This window comes from Chinchilla lanigera, unplaced genomic scaffold (assembly GCF_000276665.1).
Source record: "Chinchilla lanigera isolate Chin_1 unplaced genomic scaffold, ChiLan1.0 scaffold00089, whole genome shotgun sequence".
NCBI classification, from domain to species: Eukaryota; Metazoa; Chordata; class Mammalia; order Rodentia; family Chinchillidae; genus Chinchilla; species Chinchilla lanigera.
The window spans coordinates 6,338,997-6,355,769 of NW_004955490.1; the positions used below are offsets into that span (position 1 = coordinate 6,338,997).

The following is a 16,773-nucleotide window of genomic DNA, read 5'->3' on the forward strand; positions in this document are numbered from 1 at the left end:
ACTCATTGACAGTTTCTTTCAGCATAGAAATAGAAGACAGAAGAACAACCATGTTATCTATCCTGTATATACATACATACAAAATTTCTCCTTCGTTGAAGAAATTATTGGCTAGAGTATTTCAACAAGGAATGGGAAATAGGGGTTGAATGAGTTGGGATTTTTTTTCTTGTAGTTTTATGACATTTCCTGTTGGCAGCACTGAGGGTGAGAGAGGGTCCTAGAGGGCCTGCCATAGTCAATACCACTGTGAAAACAGATGTCAGCTCCAGTGAGATTCAGGTAGCCCAGGGGGCTGGGGATTTAGCTCAGCAGCACAGAGCCTGTCTGGCAAGCGCAAGGTCGTGAGTTCGATTCCTGGTACCGTAGAAAAACCAAAACCAAAACAAACAAACAAAAAAACCCGAGATTCAGGTAGCCCAGATAAGGGGCTAATATCATGTCCTAGGGAGATGTGATTTTAGGAGGGTGTATTTCTTGGTCCTTGTTTTGGCTATAGAATGACGTGACTGTTAACAATCATAATGGAAACTTACAAAGTAGCATTTGGTGATCACCTGTTGATCCAGGCCTTATCGAAGATTTAACATTTCTGTGTACTAATCCCTTGCTGACAACAACTTACAGGTCAAACACATTTTAATGAATGTAATTTTAAGATAATAAAGCTATTTAGCAAAATAATTTTGTAGAACAGATGAGTCCATAAATCCCTGTTTATAAAACATTCAGTCTATTAAATTAAGATGCTGTTTTTTAAATTCAGTATCTATGCTTTGCATTTTATGTTCAATGGCAAGGTCTTGTAATGAAAGAATAGAGAATTTCGTGATCATTCCCTCTCAAACTTCCACTTTTTTCATCTAAAAACGAGGAGGACAAATTGGGCTAGATGTTATCAAAGTGTCTGTCTGGTTATAACAATTTGGATCTTTATCTGAACTGGCATCAGTGTGGGCCAATGAAAGAAGAATTTAGAGGATGAATTCAGGTTGAGGAGTAAGGTCTTTGGACAGTTAATGACACTAGGCATGAAAGAGAAGCCTGGTAACGTCTATCTGCCAAGGAGTGTCATTTCCAATTGTTCCTTCATCTTAACAGTCCAAATATACCCATGTCTCACGTTTCAAGGAACCCATAAAGAATAAACGAGTGCACACCTACTCCTCCCAGAGAATTTGTTAGTATGCATACATTCATCTAAACAACACTGCGTGCAAAATATATACCAGAACACAGAGATGAATAAGACACAGTCTCTGACCACAAGAAGCCTACAGTTTCATAGTAGAAGCTGACATGAACAATAAGGGCAATAAATCTTATAAGTGCTATGATAGGAGTCATTTCCAGGTATGGAAAAGGCTCTAATTCTATATCACAGGTCAGCTTCTCTGGAAAACAATTTGTCAGATGAAGCTTTGAGTGCAGGAAGCTTATTGGATGAGTGTTTTCAAGGATAATACTGTGAGGGAAAGAAAAGGATTGGGTTGCACAGAGAGCAGTGCAATGAGGACAAAAGCTCATGCAGTCCCGAGGGATATTCTGACGCTAGGATGGCCCTCAGTGTTGTCCAGAATTGAAATAAGTCTGGGATGTTCTAAGTCCATGTTGAGCAGTCCTTAGGTGCAGGTTAACTCAGAGAAAAGGCTACAAAGTGATAACAGTTGTTTAATAGCCATTTCACCAGGGAGGGAAAAGAAAACCCTGATTTGTTGTATTTGCTGATTTTCATAATGTAATCTCTACGCCATGGCCTTGAAAGCTACTGACATGACATTCACACCTTACAGAATCTCTGAAAATGTAAACATAGGCTCATGTGAATCAGCCCAAACAAGCTCCAGCACACTGCTGAAGCGATGTGACTTCGGGAGTGGTAGATCACCTCAACTGAGGACAATTCTCAGTGAAGTATTAGTTAATATGTGCTGACGTTCCCAGCACCTAGAGGAATGAGTGCTTGTCTTGAAGTGTGTACTGTATCTTGATGGTATAGCATAATAGCACCTGCTACACTCACTGAAGTATCTGTTGTATTTCACTCAACGCAGAACACTTAGTTCTATTTAACATTTTCTATGCAGCAAGGTAATTTTAATACCCCTTAAGGAAATTAAGTGGAATTTTATTGCATAACCTTGATCAAGTCATTTAATCTCTGTGTTTGTAGAAGAAATATGCTATACTCACTTGCCAGGAATACTGTTAAGTGAACCCGCTATCTGAAGCACATGACTTAGCTCATTCCCCCCACTGCCCTCTCAAAAGACCTACGACTGGATTACTTTGACCAAACTGATTCATGTTTAATGGCGTAGTCAAATATAGAAAGGGTGATGCACTCAGTTCTCGTTTTCCTTTCTGACTCTTGCCTTGTCAACCATTTCTGGCACTGCATCTTCCCATTTTATGATTTGGGATTATGGATAGTTGAGTCTGAATTCCTTGTGCTACTCAGGAGGTACCTGCAAAGAATCTTGAAATAATTCTACAGAAGACGTGAGCATCAGAATACACGTAGATCCCCAGGGTAATTATTTCAAAGGAGCTAATTTTCATTTGAAAACTGAAATTGTGCTGTATTGTGTGTGTGGCGGCAGGGGATGGTGTCTTTAAATCAACTTCATAACTTACTAGTTAACACTTTTAAAATGAAGGCTATCAGCTGTAGCTTGGAATGGAAACTTTCTGGGGATATTTAACAAGTTTAAAAAAGGTACTTGAAAATAGATAAAGCAATATGTAAATGCCAAAGACCAGTCATTGAACATAGTTAAGCGCACTTAGTTCCTGAGATTAGCAGTTCCGTATAAGCATGTGTAATTAATATTTAATAGCAATAAGACTTTTGCCTTTCTTCAAGGAGCTCAGACTACGTGGCAGGCATTATCTAATTAAACTTGTCAATGTACCTGTAAAATGCATTGGAATCCACATTTTAAAGATGTGGGTACTGAAGCACAAATGGGCTTAAACTGAACTCATTTAGCATGTCAAGGAGGAAATTGGATATGGCTTTCAGTCTCATGGTCTAGCTGCTGTTCTTCAACCATGGCCCCCTTTAATCCACACTATTCTAGCTTAGCCTTGCCAAACAGCATAGTTTCATAAGTCTAGGAAGTATTAAATTGAGTGGAAAGTAATTCCAATTATAGTGAAGTTAGATTTAAGAAGTTGAGTGTATCATCCATATTAGCAGCATTTATAGATGAGTATGTGTTAGTGGCATTCGTTGTGTATGATGGCCTTGGTAAAGGTGAGCACACTTGGTCAAAATGAACTGGAGTACATGTTTGTACAAGGTGGGCAATAAAAACAACAGTGGCTGTGGGAATCTGTCTCATTCCCTCCTTCTAGTCTTTTCATTCTTAGGTATGAGAATAACTACTGTTTATTATATACTATGTACTAAACCAACTATATGAGTTGTTTCCTTTGATAATCACTACTTCTCCATGAAGTACATATTGTTACCTCTGCTTTATGGATGAACCAGAGTGAGGTTAAGTAATTTACCCAAAGGTGTACAGTAAATAATTGTTAGCCTATAGACCTACCCCTTCCAACTCCAAACTTTCTTTGTGATGCAACCTCCCATTTATTATGCTATTTCTTATTCCTGGCCCATATTAGGCTCTTTAGCCTGTAGGTAATTCACTCTTGTCCCTACGCCCAGTCCAGATCCCTGCACATACTTTAGTGTTAGCTCAGGACCTCAATATTTTGCTCCTCTGGTAGCCATAGGAAAGTAATCATTTACAAATTCACTAGAACACATGTATTTATCTGTTTGTCTCCTCTATAGTTTTTGGCTCTATATTTTATTAACCTAACTTTGTTGGTTTCAGTAATCATCATGTGTATGCATTCAGCCTTGATTGGAGGAGAGACCCAGATGCACCTCCTGGAATGGGCTCATGATCTGAAAATGACAGATGGAACTTATGTCTTTGTTCCCTATGATGCCCTGCTTTACAGCTTACCTTATAAGTACACCCAATACCAGGTCCTGAGGAATAACCCAAAGCTCCAGGAGGCCTATGATGCTGTGTTAACCATTACAGTGGAGTCCCAAGAAAAGACCTTCTATCAAGCTTATACAGAAGCAGCAGCTAAGGGTGAAATTCCTGAGAAGCTGGAATCAGATCAAGTAAGTGCAGAATTACAAGTCATCTTGAGCTGAGAATCTCAAAATAGGAAAAAGTAAATGTATTCTTCCCTATCAATAACTCCTATTCTTTAGGAAACCAATCAGTAGTAGGCAACCCCACACAGATTTAAAAGACCTTTTGTTTGCACTTACAGAATAAAAAACACTTATACAACAAGGACACATTGTGGAAAATTTCTTTTTCAACTGTAAGCAACCCACATTAACAGAATACAGTCATGAAGAATAAATACAATACACTTAAGAACAGGGAAACAAAACTTTAATATATGCCAGTGCTGTTCAAAGAAGCTTAATAAAACAAAGTTTTATATATTATTCACGTTCTAAACCATTGCCACAATAAGACAAAATAGATGCCATAGAAGAAAACATCACTATTATTATTAACAATGCAAGTATTGGAGAACTGGCTTCTATCTGTTTGGACTGAGCTTCCAAATACTGAACCTGAGGATTGCACAGACTTGTCTACGTAGTCACTAGCATTGCTGGACCAGAGGAGTCCTGTTCCATGAGACAGGGCTTTTGTAACATGTATAATCTGCAGGAATATTGCAGAGCACGTGCTTCCTGTTGGTAGCCCACTCCCAAGGGAAAGAAGATAGGAGAAGTTGACATATACACACTTAGTTCTCCTCTCAAAATAACCTATTAGATTAAGTCATTCTTCCTGTATGGAGAAGAATGAGTAAGTGGGTGAAGAGAGAGGTCAGGAGTCGTGTGTGTGTGTGTGTGTGTGTGTGTGTGTGTGTGTGTGTGTGTGCGCTAGTAGAGCTATCCTAATATGAAAGGAATTATCTGGAATGGGGAAAAATCCTCCCTTTTAATTTATAAGATATAATATTTACACATGTACAGATGCATGTATGCATAGGCATATTTCAGGTTCAAGTAATAGTCATGTTAGGCCCAGAATAAGAGAGTAGGGAGGGGAAGAAAGCAAAGAAAAGAATGGAGAACCAAGACAAAAACAAAGAGGAGAAAACAAAGATGAGAATGGAAGAGGAAAATGGGGAAGTAAAAGAAGTCAGTTAAATTAGAAAAAAGATAGAGAAGTTTCTGTAGAATAGAGTTCAGATGTAGGCAGTAGACACTTTTAGAAATATTATAATTATACACAAATAAGTTTAAAAATTCAAGCATTTGCTCTTGTACTCTACTAATACTATTTATTCTGACTGTAAGTAGTAGACAGCTCAATACAAATTAGCCTAAATAGCAATTCACTTGCAAAATTTGAAGTTGGGGGGCCAGGGTCAGTTAAACCAGCAGCTCAATGATGCCATCAGTGAACGAAGTTCTTTTCATCTTTATAGTGTACAGGCCACAGTATGATAGCTTTCCCTCATGAGCTGATTCCTATTCTCATCTCAACATGGCTGCTACAGTTTCAGACATTACATAAAGGTGAAAATGTCCAGAGGTGAAAATGGGAATGTATCTCTCATGCATCTCTGTCCAAGAGTGAGGAAATCCTTCTCAGAAGTTCCTCAACCACATCCCCCCCACACCTTCTTGGTCACAATTGTGTCCCATCCCCATGCCTAAATGAATAAGCTAGAAAGAGGAACTAGACCACTGTCATTATCCATACAGCTACTAGAAAACTGAAGTTCTGCTAGCAAAGAAGGCTGCCAGGGAGTCTAATGCTCACATCATCCATGATGTTTTCCTTGCTATCCACCCTTTATTTCTTCATCCTGTGGGTTGCTTCTTTCTCTGAATAAACAATTTAGATGAAACTTAAGTATGCAAACATCCCTTCCTGACCTAATAGCAATGGTTTTGTTGATTCTTGTTCTACAAGGAAAAGTGACTCCCTGAGAAAATAGCAGTGCTAGGTTTAGCTTTATTACTAATGTTATGTCTATATACATCTCTCTTTCAGACATAAATGCACACTAATAAAAACAACTGGTTAATTTACTTGAAAATTACAAGAAGTCATCAAATTGCGAAGAATAGTTGGTCAAATTGGTGTTTTTGTTGCATTGATAAGCAAGCAATCACGTGAATTTTCATACTTTTTTATTTGATGATATGGCATTACATAAATAGAGTCTAAATCATCTTTCTGCTTTAATCATAGGATGGAGGGAAGGAGATATCTGCCTATGTGTGTGTGTGTGTGTTGTACATATGTATGAAGAGGTATATTGATATAAAAAACTCAGACCTTGTACTCTTGATATTTGATTCAGTCCCTTTGAGATTGTGGAAAACACAAGGTAATTAAGGCAAAAAAAGGATGCCATTAGCTTGGTTGCTAGGCAGCCTGCATTCTGCTTTAGACAAGGTAATAGAGCTACAACGGAGAATACAGAGCTTATTTTTCAAAAAGCCAGCTTGGCTGCATTTCTATCCCCACTTTGAAGGTGCCTAGGCTAGACCTTCATAACCAAAGAATGATAGAAAGTGAGACAATTATCTTCATGTCTCTAATAAACAAAATCCCCATTTTTCTAAATTACTCTGCTCAAAGATATTTTTGAAGGCAGCTGGTATAGCAGAAAAGCATATGATGAGGAGATAGGCAAAATTAATTTTAAATTCTACCTGTCTGGAGAAACGTTGATCAATGGGTGCTAACTCACAGAAGATGTTCTGGTGACCTACTGCACAGCAGGGTGACTAAAGATTGCAGTTATGAATTGTACATTTCAGAAAGGTAAGGGAAAGAATTTTAAATGTTTTCATCATTATGCAATGATGAATATTGAGGATATAGATATACTTACCCTGATTAAAAATTGTATAATGTATGCATATATCAGAATATCATGCAGTGCCCAGTGAAATGCATAATTTTGTGTTTTTATGTATCAGTTACAAGTAAGTTAAAAAAAGTAAATCATTGCTCTGAATCTCACTAATTTATACAAATTGCTTGGAGTTATTTTTCATTTTCCTCATCTGTAAAATGGGAAGCTATGCCTTCTACAATTATTGTGAAGAGTAAACAAACTAACGTATAAAATGACTACAAGAGTGTGCTGCACAGCTGCCTTCTTTTCCACTTAGTCTTTCTTAAAGCTAGGGTGACTTTCTTGGTTTGATGGTGACCCAGCGTCTAATTTAGAATTTGACTTCTGCTTGCTATAATCTTGTTTTTTAACTACTGGCAGAAGGCCTCTTAATATTTCCAATTTTCAAAATTATTTTGCGTTCAGAATTTTATTCTTTTTTTTGTACAGGGAATTGAGTGCACAATATTGCACTTGCCAGGCAGGTTCTGTACTGCTGAGCTATATCTGGAGCTCTACTTTCAGAATTTTAAATGTTATCTTTTCATATGAAATTATATCATCCCATATTTTCTTATCCCCAAGTTTCTGTTGTATTTATTTTTCTTTTCATTCAACAGGTAAACACCCATTTATTGAGCACCTGTCATGTGCTAAGACACTATGTTAAACTCTAGAAAGAACAGTAAGCAAGACAGACAAAGTTTCTGTCAGTAGCGTAATAGAGCCAGTTCACAAAAGACATGTGAAGAATCTTTTACCAACTCTGTGTCCGGTGTTGTCATCCTGCTAGCTCCAAATCACATATGGTAGGAGTATTTACATGATTGAGATTGGCAAATGCCAGAAATAAGAGCTTTTTTCCTGTCCATGGAGCCATTCTTAAATATTTACTAGTGTATCATTTGTTCCTGCACTTGATGGGGCTTCACTTCTAGCAAGATAGATAGATAAGAAATGAGTAAGCAAATGTATTGCCAAAATGGCTCTATTACTCCCTTCCTGATAACTTTCAAAGAGAAACTGAAATTTCTATATACAGACTACATAGCCTATAGCAATGATTTGTAACCTCGCTTAATTTATATGCATGCTAACTTTGCCTATATTTTTGAATAAGGCTATAAAATCCCCTCAAAAATTTTTTGAATAATAAAACTTGTTAAATTCCTTTCCAATTTTTTGTCAAGACTATCTGCCTTTGTCTCCTAATCTAAACTTCTCTTCTTTAAGACTGCTGCATAACTGTTATGCTGGGTTCTCCATTTTCATCATCGTGGAAATTCCCCTTCCCTACTGGATCTGCTATTTCACGAATCTCATGACTCCCATTTTCTTGACTTATTCTGTCATTTTGGGATGCAAATCCTCCAGAAGCTTGTGAGAAAGGTACACAGGAGGCAAATTTTTGAGATAGTGAATGTGTGAAAAGTCATTATACTATCTCCATTATTTTAGTGTCGCTAGTATATAAATTTGGATGAAAAGTCATTTTCCCTCAGTTCTTGAAGACATGGCACATTGCCTTCTAATTTCCACTATTGGAGTTGAAAATTTCAATGTACTTTTTACTCCTAATTCTTTCATGCAATTTGTTTTCATTTCGCTCCACCCCCCCAAGACACTTTAAAGATGTTTTTATTTCTCATGCTAGGTAATATCATGTTGATGTTTGACTTGACACAGTTCATGCTGTACACTTGGTGGGGCCTTTTGATCTAAAGACTTACTATTTGTGAGAAATTCTCTTCTGTTACTTATTTTATAATTTCTGTAATTACTTGTATTCATTCTTTTGGAAACCCTATCAAGTGTAAGAGTTCCCAAGTTTATTTTTTTATTTTCTGACTATTTCTCTTGTATTGTTGATATTTTTGTTTTTAGTTTTCATTCCTTCGCGAATTTCTTGACTTTGTCCTCTAAATCTTCTACTAATTAAAAAATTTGGTACCATAATTTTAATATATCAGTCCATTCCATGACATACTGCATTTCCTTCATCAATACAGTGCAGTTGTCCTACTTGTATTAGATGTTGATTTCAGGAATTCCCCACCCAATATATAGATACCAAAATCTGTGGATACTCAAGTCCCTTAGGTAAAATGGTGCATTATTTGCATGTAACCTACGTGCATCACAATATGTTTTAAATCATCTCTAGATGACTCATATAATACAATATACATGTTATGCAAGTAGTTGTATTGTTTTGGAAATAATGATAAAGAAGACAACTCTGTACATGTTCAATATGGAGAGAGAGTCCTTGTCCATAAATATTTTTGATCTGTAATGGGTTGAATCCATGGCTGTGGAACATATGCATGTGGAAGGATGACTACATTTTCTCTTATTTCCTTGAAGATAGTCATCATAGATAGCTAGCTCTGATTTTTCTTCAATTTTTTATTTTCCTATTAGTACATGTTTGCAATATATAATGATTACATTCCTCCTAGGGAACTGATATGTATACATAACAGATCTTAATTATTTTTTCATCACATTTACCTCCTGTCCACCCTCTCCATCTCTTAGTCCCCTTCCCTTTTGCAAAAGATCTATCTCTGTATTTCCTGTTGTCTTTCACTTCGCTCTTCATTTATATTTTGTTTTACTCATATAGAAGAAACTGTGTGACATTTAAGCTTGTGTATCTGATTTATTTCACTTAACATTATTATCTCAAGATGCAGCCATTTTCCTATAACTGACTCAAGTTCCTCCAATTTTATGCAAGTGTAGTGTTCCACTGTGCACAAATACCACACTTTATCCATTCATCTGCTGATGAGCACATAGGGTGCTTCCACGATTTAGCTACTACAAATTGTGCTACTATAAATATGGGTGCGCATGTATCACTGTAGTATGATGTCATTAACTCTTTCAGGAAGATATCCAGAAGGGGAGTATCTGGGTCAAATGAAATTTCTATTTTTTTTTATTTTTTTTGGTTTTTCTCCGGTACCAGGAACCGAACTCACGACCTCGCGCTTGCCAGGCAGGCGCTTTTGCCGCTGAGCTAAATCCCCAGCCCCTGAAATTTCTATTTTTATTTCTTTCAGGAAATTCCATACTGATTTCTGCAATGGTTGTACTAAATTACATTACATTCTCACTAAAAATAGAAAATTAAATTTCTCCCTCAGCCTCTACAACATTTGTTATTATTCATCTTCTTGATGATAGCCATTCTCTCTGTAGTAAGATGGAATCTCAATGTTGTTTTCATTTGCATTTCTTTAACGGTTAGAGATGTTGAGCATTTTGTCATGTTCACTTCTGAGAAGTGTCTATTTACTTCAGTTGCCCATTTTTTTATTGGGTCTTTTATTTTGGGTGGTCTATTTTTTTGAGTTCTTAATATACTCCAGATATTAGCCCTTTGTCTAAGGAGTAGTAGCAATTTTTTCACATTTTGAATGTTATCTCTGCCCTCCATTGGTTGTTTCCTTTGCTGTGCAGAAGGTTTTTAATTTGATATGACTCCATTGTTTCTTTTTTTTTTTTTTTTGGTTTTTCTCCGGTACCGGGAACCGAACTCACGACCTTGCGCATGCCAGGCAAGCACTTTTGCCACTGAGCTAAATGACTCCATTTCTTGATTCTTGATGCTATTTCTTATGTAGTTGGGGTTCTTTTTAGAAAGCCCTTGCCTACATCTATGTCTTCAAGAGTTTCACCTGATTTTATCTTCCAGCAGACTGTTTCTGTTTTAATATTTAGATTCTTGATTCATTTTGACTTCAGTTTAGTACACAGTGAGAGATACGGTTCTAGATTCAATTTTCCACATGTGGATATCCCTACCAGCATTTGTTAAAGAGGCTGTCTTTATGCTAGCATATGTTTTTGGCTCCTTGTCAAAGATGAAATAGCTGAATGTGCTTGCAGTTGTTTCTGCAACCTCTATTTGTTCCATTGATGCACATAACTGTTTTTTTTTTTTGCAGTATCATGCTGTTTAAATCAATATAGCTATATAATATAATTTGCAGTCTGGGATTGTGATAACTATTGCTTTGCTCTTGTTCCCCAGGATTTCTTTTGCTATTATGGGATTCTTCTGATTCCATGATTTTTACAAATGTTTTCTCTTATTTTGTGAAGAATGTTATCTGTATTTTGGCAGGGATTGTGTTAAATCTATATATAAGTTTTGGAATTACAGGTATTTTGACAATACTGGCTATGCCTATCCTGGAACAAGGGATGCCTTTCCATTTTCTAATGTCCTCTTCAATCACCTTTTCAGTGTATTATACTTTTTCTTCCTTGTTTAGGTTAATTCTTAAGTATTTCACTTTTTTTGATACTACTGTGAATGGTATTGTTTTTTCTAATTTTGTTCTAGGAGAGTTCATTACTGTGTACAGGAATGCTACTAACTTTTATGTGTTGTTTTTTCCTTTTTTCTTTCCTTTTGTTTGAGTCAGAGTCTCACTATGTAGTTCATTCTGGCCTTGAACTAACTATTTAGCCTAGACTGACCTCAAACTCCCAGTAATTCTCCTGCATCAGCCTCCCATGTGGTGAGATTATGGGTGTGCACCACAACACCTTACTGCTTGAGTGTAGAATTTGTATCCTGCTACACTACAATTTTGGCTATTAATTCCAGGAGTCTTCTGGCATAATTTTTGGGTCTTCTATGTAGATGATTATCTCATCTACAAATAATGATAATATTACCTCTTCCTTCACTATACATATCCATTTCTTTCCTTCTCTGGACTAATTGCTCTGGCTAATGTTTTCAGTACAATATTGAATAGGAGTGGTAACAGTGGACATCTTTGTCTTGTTCTTGATTTTATTTTTTATTCTGATTTTGTTTGTTTTTAAAAATTAATTTTATTGGTACACTATAGATATACATAATGATCACATTTATCATAGAGAATTTGTGCCTATACATGATATATCTTGACTCTTCTTTTTTCACCAACCCCTTCCCCTCCTTCAACCCCTCTTCTCCTTATTTTATAAAACTGTGTTTCCATTTTTTTCTTCTATAATCTGTCTGTTTTCTTTTCCCTTCCTTCTTTTCCCTATCACATCTCCCTATTCCCTTCCCATTTGAATATTTTAAAACATCCATTATATATTTTGGTCCTTACTTACACTTTTGATTGCTCATGTCAGAGAAACAATGTGATATTTAAACATACATGTCAAATATATTTCACTTAAAAGTATGGTCTCAAGGTGCATCCATTCACCTAGAAATGTTTCAAGCTTATCTTTATTTATGGCAGAGTAATACTCCATTGTATAAAAAAATCCCATATCTTCTTTATCCATTCATCCACTGATGTCATTTGTGCTGTTTCCAAGATTTAGCTATTAAGAACTGTGCTGCTATTAACATGAGTGTGCATATATCACTGTGGTATGATGCTTTAAATTCTTTCAGGAAGAGACCAAACAGGGGAATAGCTGGATCAAATGGAACCTTTAGTTTTAGTCTTTTGAGAAATCTACATACCATTTTCTACAGTGGTTGCACTGCAGTTTCACCAGCAGTGGAGAAGGGTTTGTTTTTTCCCACAACCCTCCAACATTTGTTATTGGTTGATTTCTTGACAATAGCCCTTATGAGTGAGATGGAATCTCAGTGTTGTTTTAAATTTGCATCTCTTGAATGACCAGTGAGGTTAAACTTTTTTTCATATATTTATTTGCTATTTGTACTTCTTCATCTGAAAACTGTCTATTCATTTCACGTGCCCATTTTTGGATTGGGTCTTTAAATTTTGGGGTTCTGTGGGCAGGGGATATAGCTCAGTGGCACAAGCATCTGCCTGGCAAGTCCAAGGTCCTAAATTCGATTCCTGTTACCAAAAAATAAATTTTGGGGTTCTGATGTTTTTGAGTTCTTTATATGTTCTAGATATTACTCCTGTGAGTAACAGCTGGCAAAAATTTTTTCCCATTCTTTGGGTTGTCTCTTCAATCTGCTGGTGGTTTCATTTGCTGTACAAAAGATTTTAATATGGTCAATCCCCAGTTGTTAATTCTCTGTAATACCTCCTGTGCAATCAGGATTATGTTCATAAAGTCTTTGCTTACACCTATGTATTTATGATTTTGAAATATCTCTCTTCCAGAAGATTTAGTATTTCTGTTTTAACATTTAGATCTCTGATCCATTTTGCTTTTAGTTTAGTGCATAGTGAGAGACATGGGTCAAGTTTTAGTTTTTGGCATGTGGAAAGCCAGGTTTCCCTGTACCATTTATTGAAGAGGTTGTCTTGCTACCATTGAAGGTGGTTGGCCCCTTTATCAAAGATAAGGTGAATGAGTATGTTTGGAGCTCTTTTTGCATCTCCTTATCTAGTTCATTGAACCTCAGGTCTTTTTAAAAATTTATTTATTTATGCTGCTACCATGCTGTTTTTATCATGGTAGCTTTGTAGTATAATTTGAAGTCAGTGATTGGATGTCCCCTGAGTTGCTTTGTTGCTTAGAATTGCTTTTGCTATTCTAGATCTCTTCTGGTTCCAAATGAATTTTAAGGTTTTTTTCTAATTCTGTGTACTATGCTATTTATGTTTTGATAGGGATTGCAATAAATATATAAAAAACAATTTTGGAAGTCTGGCCATTTTTGTCATATTGGCTCTTCTTAAACAACAGTAAGGGATATCTCTCCACTTTCTGATATCATCTTGTCTTCTTTTTCAGATTACTGTCATTTTCAATGTAAAGGTCCTTTACTTCCTTTGCTTTACTGATTTCAGCTTTTTGTTGCTGTTGCCAAAGGTATTCCACTAGTTTCTTTCTCAGTGAGTTTGTTATTTGTGATAAGAAGGTTTTTGATTTTTGAGTGTTGACTTTTTTCCAGCTACACAACTGAATTTGGTTATTAAATTTTCAAGTCTTTTGGTGGAGATTTTGGGGCCTTCTATATAGAGTATCATGTCATCCGCAAATAATGAGAATTTAAGTTCTTTTCCTATCCTTATTTATTTTATTTCTCTCTCTTGTGCAATTGTTCTAATGTTTCCAGAACCATACTGAATGTGAATGGTGATCGTGGACATCCTTATCTTGTTCTTGCTTTTAGTGTGAAAGCATTCAGTTTTCAATCATTTAGTATGATGTTGGCTGTTGATGCGTCACAGATAGCTTTTATCAGATTGAGATAAAGACAGTCTAATCAAATTTTCTGTAAGGTTTTTTATCATGAATGGGCATTGGACTTTATTGAATGCTTTGTCTGCATCTATTGAAATGATCATATGATTTTTGTCTTTGGCTCTGTTGATATGGTCTATTACATTTATTAATTTGTGTATGTTAAACCATCCTGCAATGAATCCTACTTGGGCCTGGTGTTCTTGATGATTTGCTGCATTCTGTTTGCCAGTATCTTATTGAGGATTTTTGAATCTATGTTCATTAGGGAGAATGTAGTTGTACATTCTCCCTAGAGAATGTAGTTGTTCATTAGGGAGCCTGTAGTTGTCTTTTATGGTTTGATCCTTCTCTCGTTTTGGAATTAGGCTAATTCTTGCTTTCAGGAATGACTTTGGGTGTATTGGTTCCCTTTTAATTTCATTAAAGAGTTTGAGGAGTAATGACATTAGATGTTCTCTAAATTTTTTGTGGAATGCAGCAGTTAACCCATTGGTACTGGGGCTTTTCTTTGTTGGTAAGTTTTTAATTACATTTTTAATTTCATTGACTGATACTCTGTTATCCAGAATTTTTTATCTTCTTGATTCAGCTTTGGTAATTCACATGTATCTAGGAATCTGTCCATTTCTTCTGTTTTTCATCTTATCAGAATAAAGGTTCTCAAAGTAGGTACTGATGATCTTTGGGATTTCTGCAGGATCCATTGTGATTTCGCCCTTTTCATTCCTCATTGCCTGGATTTCAGTTCTTTTTTTTTCGTTTTTTGGGAAGTTTGGCTAAAAGTTTATCAATTTTATTTAATCTTTCAAAGAACCAACTTTTTGATTCATTGATTCTTTATACTGTTTTCTTAGTGTCAATTGCATTAATTTTTGCACCAATCTTTATAATTCCCTCCCTCATATGTGTTTTGGGTTTAACTTGCTGCTCTTTTAGTAGTAGCTTGAGGTTCAACATTAGGTTGCTTCTTTGAGCTCACTCTTTTTTTTTCTGATGTGGAATTGAACGCTATAAATTTCCATCATAGGAGTGCTTTCATTGTGTCCCTTAAGTTCTGGTATGTTGTATTGGAATTGCCATTTAATTGTATAAATTGTCCATCTTTTTCTTTAATTTCATGCAAAAATTGTGGCCCATTGGTTATTCAGGAGGGTTTAATTTTCATGTGTTTATGCAGCTTTTGTGGTTTCTTTTGCCATTGATTTCCAGTTTCAATGCACTATGGTCTGATAATATGAATGGGCTAATTTCAGTTCCTTTGCATTTACTTAAGCATGCTCTGTGAGCTATTATGTGGTCTATCTTGGAGAAAGTCCCATGTTCTCCTGAAAAGAATGTGTTTTCTTGTGTTGTGGGATGAAAGACTGTAGAAATCTATTGTTCTTGATTTTAGATGGAAAAATTTTTGTTTTTTTCCCATTGCATATGATGTTGCCGTATAATAGCTTTCATTAGCTTGAGATAAGGTCCTTCTGCACCTTCTTTTCAGGGCTTGTATCATGAATGGATATTGGATTTAATCAGAGGTCTTTTCTGTATCTATTGAGATGATCATGTGATTCCTGTCCTTGCTCTGTTTATGTGATGCACTACATTATCGATTTGCACAATTTGAACCATCCTTGCATCCCTGAGATGAAGCCTTCTTCATCATGATGTATGACCTTTTAAATTATGTATGCCATTCTTCTTGCCAGTACCTTTTTGAGGATTTGTGCATCTATATTCATAGAAGAGATTTCCCTGTAGCTTTGGTAGGTCCATGTCTGGTGCTGGAGTCAGGGTAATGCTTTCCTGGATTGAATTGGGGAGTACTCTTTCATTTTCAATTTCATTAATGAGTTTGAGGAGCATTGGCATTACATAATTCCAGAAAGTTGTGCAGAATTCAGTGGTGAATCCATCAGATCCTTGGCTTTTCTTAGTTGGTAGGTGCTTATTATATTTTACTTTTTAAAAATTTATTTTATTTGTGCATGTTTGTTATTCCTGCAGTTTACAATCATGTTGAGGAGTGGTTACATGTCCATACTACAGCTTGTTTTATTTTAAACCCATTGCCTCCCCTTTCCCCCTATTCCTCTGGTACTTCAATAAAGTTTTTTTGTACCTGTTGATGTTATATTTTAGAGTATGTTATGGCTTATGATGTTTACATTGATTAGGGTTACTAGGTTCCTGTACATGGCATATCTTTATTTATCTCATTTCCCCTTCCTCTCCCCATTTCACTTTCCTTGTTCCCTTGGTCAACTTCCCTACTGGACAAAATCTGTCCACTTTTCCCTTTCTATCCATCTTTTGTGATTTTCTTTGTACTATGCCTCATTCAAATAAGGAACATTGTACAGTATTTGTGCTTGCATGTCTGATTTATTTCACTCAGGATTATGTTTTCCAGGTGCCCCCATTTTCCCACAAATGCCTCAAATTTGTCTTTCTGTGTAGCCAAGTGCTATTCCATTATATATGGATACCACATTTTGTTTAGCCAATCATCTGTTGATGGGTGTAGAGGCTGCTTCCACGATTTAGCTATTACGAATTGTGCTGCTATAAATATTGGTATGCAATTATCACTTAAGCTGTTTGGGGAACATACCCAGCAGGGGAATATCTGGGTTGTAAGGAATTTCTAGTTTCAATTCTTTGAGTAATCTCCATATTGATTTTCATAATGGTTGTACTAGCTTGCATTCCTAC

The 16,773-nt window shown here is 36.0% G+C and overlaps 1 protein-coding gene across 1 annotated transcript in view; it reads left to right on the plus strand.

The window, feature by feature from the left end:
• Gucy2f (guanylate cyclase 2F, retinal) overlaps window positions 1–16,773 on the plus strand; it is a 106,317-nt gene that overhangs the window by 7,750 nt on the left and 81,794 nt on the right. The window contains exon 2 of the mRNA XM_013504522.1: window positions 3,852–4,153. Within this exon, the coding sequence (XP_013359976.1) occupies window positions 3,852–4,153 (302 nt within the window). The remainder of the gene's footprint in view (window positions 1–3,851; window positions 4,154–16,773) is intronic.